This window comes from Symsagittifera roscoffensis, chromosome 1 (assembly GCF_963678635.1).
Source record: "Symsagittifera roscoffensis chromosome 1, txSymRosc1.1, whole genome shotgun sequence".
In the NCBI taxonomy this organism is placed as follows: Eukaryota; Metazoa; Xenacoelomorpha; order Acoela; family Convolutidae; genus Symsagittifera; species Symsagittifera roscoffensis.
The window spans coordinates 94,805,689-94,821,064 of record NC_087062.1 but is presented as its reverse complement, the minus strand read 5'-3'; the positions used below and the strand labels follow the sequence as shown (position 1 = coordinate 94,821,064).

Below are 15,376 nucleotides of genomic sequence, written 5' to 3'. Positions count from 1 at the left end.
CCAACCCCACCTCCCTAACCCCCCTCCCCCTCCCACCCTTCCCACCTCCTCGAATAATAATTCCTCCTCCCAAAATCGCGCAAATCGTAATCGTGTAAATAGTGTAAATAACTCAAGTTCAAACAACCATTTTAATCATACTGCTGTTAATAATGTAAATAGTTCACCACACCCCGCCAAAGGCCTTTTAAAAATCCTTCAATTTAATTGCAACGGTATTTCCGGAAAAGCACCCGAAATTGCTGCTTTCTTATCTCAAAATCAAATTCATATTGCTGTCTTTCAAGAAACTAAATTAAGAAAGAAATCTCGAAACCCCTCACTTGGCTCAAACTACACTTTAATTAGAAAAGATCGAGAAAAAGAAGGGGGCGGTCTTCTCATAGCCATACATGAGTCGATACAATACGAAGAAATAAATATTAACAACGATGGAACAATAGAGGCTATGGGCATATCAGTGGTAGCCAGTTCATCCAAGCTTCGTATTTATAATTTCTACATCCCCCCTCGCTCGAGCTGTCCCCCTGGTTACTCTGCGTCCCTTGCCGAACTACTTGAACCTGGGGACGCCTTAGTACTCGGGGATGCCAACGCACATTCACAACTATGGAACTCCAACATCGAGGAAGATCAACGCGGCTCTGTACTTAGCAATGAAATAACCGAATCCACCTTTGCACAATTAAATGATGACACACAAACCAGAGTCCCTTTTAACTCAGAAAACCAACTCTCGTCACCAGATATTTCCCTCGCATCCCAATCGCTCTTACTCTCCACATCATGGACCCCAATTAAATCTCTAGGATCAGATCACCTACCCATTCTTCTAGAACTACCCTTGGATGATTTTATAAATTTTTCACCTAAAAGGACTTTTATAAATTTTTTAAAAGCAGATTGGATCAAATTCACAGAGGAAATTGAGGAGGGTATCTTTTCAGCGGTTTCACTTTCCGGAGTTGCCGCCGGAGAGAAATTCTTGAGGGACCTGGTGCTCAGGGCAGCACGCCACCACATCCCCGCTGGCCGTATTCGCCACTTCACTCCCTCTCTTTCCCCCGAGTCCACTGCCCTTGCCGCCGAAAGAGATTTAAGCCGACAACAAAATCTCCCCCCAGAAGTCATATCCCAACTGAACTGTAGACTCATGAAACAGACAGCAAAGGACAAAGAAAATAAATGGCGAGAATTCCTCCGGACTTGCGACTACCGCACTGGTGCCAGAAAGTTCTGGAAAGTGGTACGCTCCTTAAATGGATCTAAGCCCGTGGCAGGAAGACACTCCATTACTTTTGGTTCTAAACCCATACACTCACCTCGTGATATTACCAGCTCTTTTAACAAACAATTCACCAATGCCAGACCCCACGCCTCTGACAAACTCCTTCGTATAACGAGAAGAAAAATTACCAAACTACCGCTGTCAGACAGCCCAAATTTTACCCCTGAAAATACTAAACAAGCCATTGCAGACAGCAAACCATCGCGAGCGCTAGGTCCCGACGGCCTTTGTAATATACATCTCAAACATCTCGGCCCACTTGCTACTCAATACTTAACATACCTTTTTAATATCTCTTTGTCCGAAAACATTATCCCCCAAATTTGGAAAAATTCAAAAATTGCACCGCTTCCAAAGCCCAATAAGGATCTTAAACAATCAACATCTTACAGACCTATATCCTTACTCTGCCCAGCAGTTAAAATTCTGGAGAGGCTCGTTCACCCCATCTTTACCAAACATCTCCCCAACGCCAAACACCAACACGGCTTCCGCCCTTTTCACTCCACCACCACAGCTCTCTCCACTCTCGAATTTTACATTTCAGACGGTTTTAACCAAAATCGCCCCCCTAAACGTACGGTACTGGCCACACTTGACTTATCTAAGGCTTTCGACATGGTGTGTCATCGCTCACTTGTGGAACTCGTTCATGACACTCCCCTCCCAAGAAGTCTAGTCCGCTGGCTAAGTAATTACCTTAATGGTCGACAGGCTGCCACCTCTTTCCGTGAACACACATCCCCCCATCGAATAATCCACTGTGGCGTACCCCAAGGTTCTGTTTTATCACCCGCACTCTTCAATTTTTATGTCCATGATGCACCGCCACCTCCCGATAATGTAAACCTTGTTTCGTATGCAGACGATTTCCACCCCTTCGCAAGCAGTTCCAATATTGATATCGCCTCAAACTCCATCAATAGCTACCTAAAAAGGCTCTACGATTTTTTCACTTCACGCAAACTCAGTTTCGCGTCCTCTAAAGGATCAGTTAGTTACACTTTTCTCCTCTTATAACAAAGAATTTAATAAAACACCTTGTTCTTTTAAATAACGAGGCGCTACCCCTAAACAAAAATCCAACAATCTTAGGGGTGACATTTGATCCAACACTTTGTTTTGCCACTCACTGCAAACAATCCGCTGAAAAGGCCAGACGCAGGATCGGAATCCTGAAGGCATTAGCAGGATCAACCTGGGGTCACTCCAAAGAAACCCTCCTCCTAACTTTTAAAGCTTTAATTCGCCCCATACTTGACTATGCAGCCCCCGCATGGTCCCACGCATCAAGTAACACCTCCATAAATTGCCTGCAGGTTGCCCAAAACCAATCCCTTCGCGTTGCTACTGGATCAAATCTAATGAGTTCCACTGCCCACCTGCACAGTGAATCTGAAATCCTAACGGTCAAAGACCACCATACCCTTCTGTCATCTCAATTTTTTATCTCTACCTATCGTTCCCACCATCCCATTAATTTTATACATTCACATCCCCCTCCTCCCCGTCTACTTCGCCCCTCAATTATAAGCTGCTTCAAAGAAGACACCCAGAAAATTTTAACCGACTTTTCAGTCTACGCAAACCACCCTCTAGTTCTGGACGACCGAGACGAAGTCTCCACTTTTATTTTTAACTACTACAAACCAATTTTAAAAGACAACCATACCTCCCTTGTAACCAAGTTCCTAGCCGAAACCCCTCCGTCTAAAGTTATTTGTATCCCTCCCCCAAAGATTGACCCCTCTGAAAAATCTCTCCCACGTCCCACGCGCTGTAAGCTCTCCCAACTCCGGTCTGGCTACAGCCGGCTCCTTAACACTTACCTATCCCGCCTCGACAGCTCCATCTCCCACCTTTGCCCAACCTGTTCCCTTGCCCCCCACACAACATGTCACCTTTTCAACTGCTCCCAAAACCCCTCCCCACTCACCCCAGCAGACCTGTGGCTTCGGCCGGTAGAGGTTGCTAAGTTCCTTGACCTGGAGACAGAAGAGCCCAACCCGACCCGCGTGGGCTAACAACAACAACAACAAGAAGGTTTTTATGTATTATAACTTGCTGAAATTTTTCAAACCGTTTTTTACTTGACATTGCTTGTTGGAGGTGGTTTTCAAAAAATGAAAACTTAACCAATTTATTTTGTTTGGTTTTTTTATGTTTTATTTTGTTATGCCAAAATTACATCAGACATATTAAAAGACAGACACTACACTCTAAACTTAGCCTTTAATTGAACCGGAATTCTTGTATAGTTAATCCCAAATTATTGTCAATATCGTTGATCTTTCAGGTTAATTAGATTTTTGACACGGTTTTTCATTTGCTTAATTGAGTGAAGTTTTAGTATAAGACGTCAAAATGAGCAGTTTGAGGTTACTTGACTGACTTCCTTCAGGTACGTCAAACTATAATACGTGTTTCGTTATTGTTTATAGGTTTGCCGGTAACGTTTCGTTAGCTCCCAAGGCGTTTCTAGAAAACGAATTATTTCAAAATTAGTTCGCCTCAAATACGGCAAAGTCTTGGTTCAACGAATCAAAGCACAGCCGAGTAGGTTTTGACATTCTAGAATATGATTGTGATCATTTTTTTTGTTTTACTCAACGCATACTCAGATTTCCGAAAAAGTGTTTTGCATAAAAGCTAAACTAGCATAAATTAAGCAAGAGTACTCATATCAGTGTCAATCACTCATCATTTTGACTGAATTTAAACGTAAGTGAAACTGTTTTTTTTCTTTAAAAAATTGCTTAAAAATGCGCAAAAATTGAAATAATAATTAAAAAATTTACAGTTTTCTTATCAGTAAAATTTTACCCCCGCCATACACAACATGAAAAGATTTTTAGTGGTATATTTTCCGTCCGGTATGATTTAATTTGTCGCTTTCGCTTTATAAGGGACGAAAGACAGTTTTGATGGACAAAAGTAATGGACAACGTCATAAATTTTTTCTAAAATGATTTTGATCATCATGTTAAAAAAATTCAGTGAAAATAATTTGTGGGCTTGAAGTCATTCAAAACACTGTCGTCTCTGAAAAAGGACAGTCGCTTTTCATTGCTCTTTTGACTGTTCAAGTGCAATTGCAAAAATTTGTTTGCTTTTTCAACGCCATTATACTTTTTCAAGGTCAGAATTATTTTGAAAATTTAAAGACATAAAAATCATAAATATGTTATAAAAACAATAAATTTCTTAACAAGAAATTTAATATAAAAACCGTGTATAAACAGTGCTGATTTAAATTATCCGGACAAAACGAACAAAACTTGAATTTTCAAAGGTGTTTTTCTCAAATTGGGTTAGGATTAGACAAAAAATGAAGAGGACAAAAGTTGCTTAGAATTTCACCAGAATTAATATGATTCTGCGAAATTCTCAACAAAAAATTTACCCCAAAAATGGGTCATTTTGGCTTTTTTCAATTAATCAAGAATTACGCTGGAACTACTTTGTTAATTGATATAAAAATTATATCACAGGAAGCCTGTTACGCAGTTGAACAAAGTTTAAGAAGGGTTAAATCTCCAAAAATTTGCGCAAATTGTTTAAAATTTATTTTTAAACAGAGATTCTGGGTTTTATATTGTAAAAATCACATTTATTGACTATCAAGTAAAAAATTTTTCATTTATACTGGTTTTTGGAGATTTAATCCTTCTTAAACTTTGTTGAGCTGCGTAAGAGGTTTCCTGTGATATAATTTTCATATCAATTTACAAAGTAAATTCAGCGTAATTCTTGATTAATTGAAAAAAGCCAAAATGACCCATTTTTGGGGTAAATTTTTTGTTGAGATTTTCGGAGAAAAAATGGCACCATATTAATTCTGGTGAAATTCTATGCAACTTTTGTCCTCTTCACTTTTTGTCTAATCTTAACCCAATTTGAGAAAAACGCGTTTGAAAATTCAAGTTTTGTTCGTTTCGTCCGGATAATTTAAATCAGCACTGTATATAATAATTTGCAAAGACTTGGAACAAATAGAAACAACTAAAAAGAGCAATTTCGAATGAATTTTGCATGCCAAACTTGATTTTTTTTAATTGACTCGTCGATAGATCTTTTGACTGAGAAATTAATTTTGCATGCAAAATTTGTCTGAAATTGGTCATTTGCTCTTCATAATTAATTCTTGTCTGTTCCAAATTTTTGCAACTCTCTAAAATTAGTAGCAAAAAGTTATAAATTTTAAAGGCATTTTGTCAGTTTTGAGCAATTTTTGCATGTGATTTTGAACATTTAAGTGACCTTGAGTCATAATTTTTGTCTGAAAAATTAGCTTTTACATGCTAAAGTTTTGTGAAATAGGTCATTTGCTCTTTTTGATTGTTTCTGTATGTTCCAATTTTGCAACACTATAATATAATTAGTAGCAATTATTTGGAACAGACAATTAATTGAAAAGAGCAATTTGCCTATTTTGAGTAATTTTTGCATGCAAAAATGAATTTTTAGGTGACCTTGAGTCATATTTTCTGTTTGAAAAGTTGAATTTTGCATGAAAAGTTTTTCTGAAATAAGTCATCTTTTTAATTAATTCTTTCTGTTCTAATTTTTTGCAACTGTCTAAATATAATTAATTAAAAAGAGCAATTGACCTATTTTGGAAAAATTTTGCTTGCAAATTCTAATTTTTCAGTCCGATTTTGTGTCTCAAGGTTGTATGCAAAAAGAAATTGCATGCAAAAATCTGTCAAAATGGTGCGATTGCTCTTTTTAATTAATTCTGTCTGTCCGAACTTTTTATAACTCTCTATATAGAGAGTTTCAAAAGTTTGAACACACAGAGTTATTTAAAAAGAGCAAATGACCTATTTTAGTCAGTTTTTGCGTGCAAAAACTTTTTACAGGCAAAAAATAGTTCTCAAGGTAAGAACTCAAATTGGCATGCCAAAATTGTTCAGAATTGGCAGATAGCGCTTTTTAGATAATTCTTTCTGTTCCAACTTATTACATCGAGCTTTAATTACCTAAATTTGAATTATTGTAGTCAAATTAGTCCCAAATTCAATCATCTGTAGCTTCAGAAAAAATGTTCACAGATGAAGAGATTTCAGCTTTCGGCATCAATACCTTTCAAATAGTATCAAAAATTCCGCCTAAATTGTCAGTTAAAAGCTTAAAATTGTCCTGAGAAAAAACACCAGAGCACAAATTTTCCGTAACTTTCTGCTAAGTCGGAACAACAAGATTGATCGTAACAGGGCGCATCCTTAAATGTTCCGAATGCCTTTTTTCGTGTGTCAGGAAATTTTTTGGTCTAAAAATTCTTTAAAAAAAAAGAATTTTCCGAATTTTTCATTTCTGAAAATCTTACACCTGCATGCCTTGAGAAGCAATAAGAGATATATTTCGTTTCGTCTCTCACATCACTCGGGCCACTGAGCGTGCCTCAATTCAATTCATATTCGAAATTTTGGAAAACCATTTAATATCGACTGATTGAGTTTTACTAACTCTCTTCAACCAAAAAGAAGTCAATTTGATAACCACGTTTGGACAACCAAATCCGATTTTGAAACGCTTTGATCAAAAAAAAATTACGCTCTTGACTTAAAATTAGTGTATATTTACGCCTCTAAAATATTTTATGGCCAGTCAGCTGGAAAAAGTTAAAATTGTCATGTGTCAAAAAAAATTTTTTAAATTCTATCATAAAAAATAAAAAGATAATATTGTGTCATGCAAAGTTAAAATTGTGTCATAAATTTAGAGTTTTTTGTAGTATAATTGTCAAAATTCTGAGAAGCATAAAAATGTCGGATCTACTTAACAATCTTCACCCCCCCCCTTTCAAGAAAGGGTGAGATTCTTTAGTAGGTACAATAGGGGGAGGGGGGATTGTTAAGTAGATCCAAAATTTCAAATGAGTGTTCATTTTTTGTTCCGACTTTCGGTACGAAAGTAACGGAATATTTGTGCTCGGGGTGGGTTTTTTTTTCTTCAGACAAATTTCGACTTTTTAACTAGCCATTTTTGACGGAATTTTTTTATATCATTCGAAAGGTATTGTTGTCCTGAGCTCAAATTTGAAAAGATATTTCACCTGTGATTATTTTTCGTAAAGTTACGGGGGTTTAAAGGTTGCCATTTTGGCCAATTTGGGACAATTAACGCGCGATATATTTCGCGCTTTTAACGCGTAAGCGGAGAGTTAATCCGTCTTAGAAATCGTTCCAAATTGGTTGAAAGAAGCCTATTTGTCATAATTGGTTTGCTACAAGGAATGAATTAGATTCCTTGTACTGTATATGGCATGTGGGGGGATGGTTTTCATAAATAATTTTAAGAAAATTTTTTTTTTCATTTTTTTTAAATTTCATTTAATTTTTTAATTTTATTACTGCTCCATAAACCTTAAAAGGCAGTCGGAACATTCAGGGCCTCGCCCTGATACGAGCAGTCTTGTTTCAATTTTAGGTACGACCACTCTCATAAGGCGGGAAAAAAGCTATGGCGTAGGATGCGTGTTTTGGCTATTCAAATACAGGAGAGGTCAAATGGGTTTTTTAATGACAAACCTTTTAACTGGTTCCGATTTCAAAAGATATTTCAAAAAGTTCTCTCAATTTGAGGAAACACTGCTCTGAATATTTCCGTTTTTCAAACAAAAGTCCAACATGTAAGTAGATACTATTTGAAATTAATGACTTAAAGTTAAGACTACGTCTCCATATTAGCGATTAGCCCCCACAGTTTTTAAAAACCTGCTTGGACGCTGCGCACTAGGGCATTGCAGCACGCATAGAAGAATTCCAGCTTGTTTCCTTCCATGCATAATTCATTATACCTTCTTTCATGCCTTTTCCATACTTTTACTCTTATTTTTTGTAATGCCTTTTTTGTACCTATACGTGTGGAAACGTGGCTGACTATTTTTCTATTTCCCTTCCATTTTCAACCTCATACACACACTGTAAAGCTGCAATTACTCCATTTTCCCCCGATTGACAAATTAAAATTCAAGCTCTGACGCAAATGCGCGAGGATTCAACACGCTTTATAATGCATGCCTCTCGATGAAAAAAAATTGAACGGAGCAAAAAAAATTCACCGCCGTTGAGACTAAGATGGATTTTTAAAAATTTTCTCTTCAGCAGCGCATTTGCTTCTTTTTCAGATAAAATTGTTTCCTTGAGTTGGATTCGCATTGGAAACTGAGTTGCCTTAGTCGTTTTCTTGTGTGAAGAAATACTACTACTATTCTGTTGACTCTGAATTGGCTGGGCTTGTCTTACCATTACTACCATAAACCAGAGGAGCTTATACATTATAGCATTTCATCGTCAAATCTGAAAAGGTAAGCTTCCTTTTTTCTAATATTCAAATGCAAATTTAGAATTAATTTATCACCTTATATTTCACCATTGAGACAAAATAACTTAAGCTAGCATTTTACTTGAGATAGCAGCGAAACAATTTCTAAGTTTATGCAAACCAAAAAAGGTTGGTCGGTTAGTTTCCGAAGCATTTCCTTGTCATACGATCCGTCACTTGCAAAATGTTTTATTCAAGAATTAATCCAATGGTGTAAACAGAATTAATCCAAAGGTTATTTCAAAAAAACTACACGGCGCTGAGTGAATTATATTTTCAATCTCTCTATTATCTATCTATCTTTTATATATGTAAATGCGGGCTCCACTATCTCGCAATGTTGAAGCTTTTCAACGTATTATGTTTGCAAATTTAACGAAAGAATTTTTCTTTTTCAAGTTTTTTGCTATGGTTAAAATTTTTTGTTCAATTTTCCAGTTTGATTTCAGTCCTAATTTTACCAATTTGATTTTGGCAACCCAGCAGTGGGATGCTGTCAAGGTTTTCCCAGGGTTGCGAATTTGGCCTCCAATTTTGAACACCCAAATCTTTTTAGTTACCGAGATACGACGAGTTTTGTGTTTTTTCATAATTTGAAAATCCCAGCCCTGTAGTTTCAAATCTTGTCTCGAAGAATTTGTTAATAATTTTCAATGAATTTAGGTTTTAAGACTTGACAAACGTTGAAATTCTCAACCCTGGAGTTTGGTGCTGTCAAGTACTTGAAGCGTTGTAAGCCTTGCCTCCAATCACCAATTTTGATTGCTCAAAATTTTTAATTTCTGAGATAAGACGATTTTTGTACGTTTTTTTTGAAAATTTTTAGAAATTCTAGATTTAAAAAAATTCACAAATTTGAAATTGCCAATCCTATAGTGGGGTAGACTCAGAGTACTCTCAGATGTTGCAAGTCTTGCCTCAAAGTTGGATTGCTCAAATCTTTTTAATTTCCGAGATAAGACTTTTATGTTTTTTCAAACATTTTAAGAAAAATTCAATTTAGAAAATTTCTCTAAACTTTAAGTTCCCAACGCTGTAGTCAGTTGCTGTTGAGTTTCTCAAATCTTGCCTCCAAAGGTGACTGCTCAATTGGTTTTCGAGATATGTCGTTTTTTCAAAAAAAAATCTTCAAAATTTGAAATTCCTAGCCCTATACTATAGTTTGATTGCTTAAATCATCCGAGTTTCGGAGATATGCCGTTTTTTATCTTTTAAAAATTTTCTCTCAAGTTACTCTCAGGGTGTTTTTCTGGGCTCCAAATATGACCGCTCAACGCCTGACGGTTTGGTCTTTTTTGAAAACTTTCAAAAATTTTAACTTTCATAAAAATACATTTCAAAACTTGAAATTTTCGACCCCTTGATGGGGTGATGTGGATGTCAGGTTACTACAGCTGATGCAGATCTGGCCTTCCATCCTAATGTTCTGGCCCAGCTTTCAAGTTTCTGAATTTGGCTTTTTTGTGATATTTCAAAACTTTTCTTCAAACTTAAAAGAAGAAAATATTTAAGAAGAAAAATGAGTGTGATATTTTAGAATTAATTACGCTGGATTGTGAACCCTATTGATGAATTTGATGATTTTGCAAATGAATTTGTTCAAGTTTTTTTAATATGAAGTGTGCAGTTGTATGCTGTCGACCATTTTAGGGTTTCGTTCATGAGTTAAAAGTACGAAGATCTGAAACCCAGTAGTTTTGAAATTATTTTATCGTTCAAACTTTGAAATCAAAAGTGTTGTTTGATACCCTCGTCTTTTGTTGCGTTTGCATTCATTTCGTTGTTTTTTAATATATTTTATTTATTTCAAGTTAATTTATCTGTTTGAAGCATCGGACGCTAGTTTTTTTTCTGATATCAAGAACTCGCTCAAAATGCAACAGTAATTGGATCTCAAATACGTATTGTCTGAATTTAGACGAATTTCCTAATTGATCAAAAGGTAAAAAATACAATTGGTTCATGACTTTTTTGCCTACACTGGACATTTTTTGTTCATAATCTAAGTTGCACATGAGAGAGTTCACAGTAGTTTCTCATACATTTAGTTTCATATAAATTATTAGCAATAGCTCTGGTAGATTTTTTGTCTGTAAATCATTTTTTTTCTCATGATAAAGTCTGTTTTTATGATAATATAGTGTTTTTTAGATTGTCAAAAAATGAACCGTATTAGCGTGGCATTGGTCGTTCTGGCGTCTGCAGCTGTGTTCTGTGCACCTACCGACTCCGATGGCTCGAACTCCGTGGACAAAAAGACACCCCCTAATGAATGGGGTCCATATTACACTCTCCCTGAGCAGATGCCGGACATGGCGATTCTCTTTAGAAACGTGCTTTCATCCTACCTTAGCTCCAACCTACCGGGAGATAAGTGTGATAAACGCGATGCCATGTTTGAGAGATGGTTCCAGAGTTCAAAGGATCCGGACCTGCATATTCTGTCCTTTTATTGCAGAACTAGTGGAGTCAGGGGTTACCAGCACCTGAAGATCAAGAAAACTGGCAAGCACGACGGAAATGTTTTGGAGTTCCAGAAGTCTCTGAAACTATTTGGCATCATGGACGCCGGCGGCTACGAAAGTGAGAATACAAAAGAAGGAAAAGAGGCGGAAAAGTTGCAAAACGAGTTGCTTGAGAAAGTGAAGCCGCAAATCAAGAAGCAGCCAGACCGAGATCCTTCGAAGGAGCTGTGTCCTGACGCTGGAAACAAGACAGTCATGACTTTTGTCGAGACCAAGATCGAAAACGGACTCTACTACTATAAGTTCCCCGTCAGCTGCAACATCAGCTTCTCCGACTTGGACACGGGGGGAGACCATGTGACTAAAATTGAGGTTGTAGAGGACAAGGACTTCAAGGCACTGAATGGTGGTAATGCTACCCTGGTCGGCATGGAGAACCCTGAGCGCAACATCGATTATGTCAAGGCGATGGAAGCAGCGCTGGCCGCCAAGCAGTCCCACGCTTCCACTCTCGGCCCGATGATCACTCTGCTTCTTCTTCCCATCGCTTCGAGATTCTTCTAGAAGGTTCTGGACTGTATGCTAGCTAAGAACATGGAGGTCTGTGATGAGCTGAAAGCTTCAAAAGTTCGTGTTTCTATATGCACAGTAGTTCTGGTTCTGCTCAAACAATTTTTTACTTGATCGTTTTCTGTTCATGATTGATGCTTCTTTTTTAAAGCGGACTCTCATCAAAAAAGCAATACATAAAATAAAATTGGCATCGTATATTCGCGTATCATTTTTCTTCATTAAGCTGAGAATCTGCTCTGAAGAAAAGCATGAAAGAATTCTCTTCGCTAAAATTTTCGATTTCATACTGCTTCGACTACTTCTTATTTATTCAGACTCACTACGAATTTGTACTATTTAAATTCAATACAAAAGATATTTATTGTTGATCATGTAATTACACTCATTCTTTGCTAACAACCAGGAAAGAGTTTCCACCTTGTGATGTTACCCATCTGAAAACTTGCTTGCATGGTAATGCTGTCAACTGAACATGTTTCAATTTGTCCGAATAAAATTTCTTTTCGAAATTTTTTTTAATTCATGGGGTTAAACCTCATAGGTCGTGAAAAGAAAAAAAGAAATCTAGCATGGTGAAAGCTCTCCGGTTGAGAATCATTGTTTTTACAGGCTTACTGGAAATTCATACTTCTCGAAAAGCTAAAACAAAAATAGAAAACGAAAATCAAATTTGGCAGAATTGAACTTTAAATTGTTTCAATCTATTATTGTAGTTTTTGCTGTAGAAAAAAGCAAAGCGGATCTACATTTTTTTTGCGTGAGCTAATTGATATTCCGAGCTCTAAGGCCACTTCAATAGAATTCGAGGGTTGATTGTAAGACAACGCATTCAGCGTTAAAAACAGGTAAAATGACAATAAGATAAAAAATTCAAAATATTGGAGGGGTGGTAAATTAAAAAAAAACTTGATAAATGAGAGCCATCAAAAATGGACTAAAATCTGAATTATTCAAGCGTATTTAATGATTTGACATTAGTATTTTGCACTGTACTGTTAACTCAGTTGTATACTGATACTTCAAATATAATGAGTGCAATAAATATGGCGCTAGGAGTTTTAGAAGACTAGTTTTTAGCAGACTCAGAACATTTAGCAAGTCAGAACGCCAACTTCAAACGCATCTTTGGTGATAAGCGACTGCTTGCTCTGTTGCGCTACCATTCGGCACGAGTGTTTTTGTGCACGTAAATCTTTGTTTTGCCGCAAATTTACACCGTTGTGTTTTTGAAGTGAATAGTTTTGTTGACAAATCGTGAGTTAATTGTCTTGATTTGGGACGCTTGACACAATACTGAGCGTCTTATGGAGTCTGTCAACCAATCACGCATCAATTCATTACGTTGCTCTGCTAAAAGATTGGCCTGTCAAACGATCTGTCACCAATAATCAAGCATCAGTTCATTACGTTGACCAGATCCGACATGCTTCCTTTGCTACGCAAACCTACAATACATGTTAGAGTTTAGTACAAAAGCAAAGAATCGGGTGTGAACCAAGCAGCTGAAGTATAAACCAGCCAAAAATGCGCAGATTACAGGTTGCTTTCAAATTTTTTTTTCTAATAAATCTTCTCTCATTTCACATATATTTGGGTTAATGAAGTGATTCATCTTGCAGAAGTCAGCGAAAATTTGTCGAATTCGGATGATATAAATCATTAATTTCGATCACTCTTGTTCACGCATTTTTTTCGCGCCATTTAATGAAAATGCACTTCCTTTTGTGCTGAACAAATTACTATAGCGCTGAATCAAAACAATCGGATAAATTGAGCTAATGCCGAGTTTTCTAACTCGTTTGTCTCAAATTCGGTTATATTTGACCAAACAAGGATAGAGGAAAATGCTTGGATTTTTGCCTGCTTTTTGATGGTGTAAATTTCGAAGCAAGAAATTAAAACAAAATAACACACTTAAAATGGTTCAATTAATTTTGTTCAAAAGTAAGGTAGTAAACAGGCTCAACTGTAGTTTTTTATACATCAATTGGTCCCGTTTACCTCCTTATTTTTGAACCAAATTAATTGACCAGTCTTATGAGTGTATTTTTGGTTTGATTTTTTTTGCATTAAAATTCACACCATATAAAAGCTAGTAAAATTTCAAGCATTTTGTCTCGATCATTTTTTAGCAAAGTAAAACCACATTTGAGAAAAATTGGTGAGAACATTCCATTTTAGCTGACAGTTGATTTTATCCTGTTGTTTTCACTCCGCACTAAAGTAGCTTGTCAAGTTTAAAAAGCGGTGAAATTTCCTTAAATCAAAAAAATATTGTGAAAAAAAACCATTTCATGATGAATTAAATCATTAGAATTCGCTGAGTTTTCCTGCCTACTAAAAAGACTTCAACAAAAACTATTCGTAAACGAGAAAGGATTTAGCAAAAACACGTTTTGAAAATACTCTGTATATACAAACGCAATCATTATTTAAAACACTAACAGTTAGAGCAAGTACAGTACTCTGCTCGACAAATCTTTACCAGAAGTATAGTACAATAAAATAGCTCTAAATTAATTTTTAATTTGTTTTCGCACATTTTTGCATAAAATTTAGGCTTCACGAGCATCTAGCTCTAAAACTTTTAAAATGGTTGTTTTATGTTTTTTAATGAACAACAAAAGCGTATCGGAAACCTTGCAAACTTTATCAAAATCAATCCCCTACAATAAACAAAATATTGGTGGTTTTTTTTAAATGTGTTAATTTTTTCTAAAGTTCATGTTTTTTGTCAAGATGAACTATTTTTAATTGACCTATAAGGTTACTCCAAATGTTTTTTACAAGTCTAAATATTGAAAATTCTCGACGAATTTAAGTTATGCTTTGTCATCCTTTATCTGTCAAACCGAAAAATGAAAATAAATTTCAGAAAAATTTTAAAATAAAAATTTGAAGCAAAAATACAATTCATCATTACCTTTTGAAAAGATTTTTGAGCCATTTAAACCGTTGATTACGCGTTTGATAAATAATGATTATCAATTCCCCCCTCCTCCTAAGCATAGTTTCAAAAAGTCACAGTTATGTTTTTTATTCGTTTGAGATCAGAGCAGCAGATATTTTCAAAATCCGCCAAAAACGGCTATTCAAAAAGTCGAACTTTTTAATAAGAAAAAGGCAACCCCAAATGACTGTCATTTTGTTTTGAAAACTGGGACAATCAAGGATATTGAGTTAAAAAAATAAAAAAGACTGCTGGTATTAGGGCAAAGCCCGGAATGTTCCGACTGCCTTTTATGGTTTATGGGGCAGTGATAACATTAAAAAGTTAAATTTAGTAAAACAAAATGAAAATTTTTTTTTCTAAAATTTGAATTTTTTAATAGAAATCATCCCCTCCACACGCCATATAAAATACAAAAGGATGGTTTTCGCTCCTTGTAACAAATCAATTATGGCAAATAAGCTTCTTTCAACCAGTTTGGAACGATTTCTAAGACGGATTAACTCTCCGCTTACGCGTTAATAGCGCGAAAACTATCGCGCGTTAATTGTTCCAAATTGGCCAAAATGACAATTTTTAAACCACAATAACTCTACAAAAAACGATCTCAAGTGAACTATCTTTTCAAATTTAAGCTCAAGACAACAATATTTTTCGAATGATAAAAAGTACTCCGTCAAAAATGGCTAAAAAAGTCGAAATTTGTCTGAAAAAAAATCACCCCGGTCACAAATACTCCGTCATTACCAGGCCAAATTATGCACTGGATAG

At 36.0% G+C, this 15,376-nt stretch overlaps 2 protein-coding genes across 3 annotated transcripts in view; both read left to right on the top strand.

The window, feature by feature from the left end:
- The window catches only part of LOC134853054 (proteasome subunit alpha type-6-like), a 354,898-nt gene that overhangs the window by 253,390 nt on the left and 86,132 nt on the right, over positions 1-15,376 (top strand). The window lies entirely within an intron of this gene.
- On the top strand, positions 8,407-12,164 carry LOC134853030 (uncharacterized). Of its 2 annotated transcripts, none has more exons than XM_063868965.1 (2): positions 8,407-8,600; positions 10,769-12,164. In XM_063868965.1, the coding sequence occupies exon 2, from the start codon at positions 10,780-10,782 to the stop codon at positions 11,644-11,646; it is 867 nt and encodes a 288-aa protein (XP_063725035.1). In that variant the 5' UTR covers positions 8,407-8,600; positions 10,769-10,779; the 3' UTR covers positions 11,647-12,164. The 2 variants fall into 2 exon arrangements, with proteins under 2 accessions (XP_063725035.1, XP_063725027.1); XM_063868957.1 differs by lacking the exon at positions 8,407-8,600 and adding an exon at positions 8,636-8,746.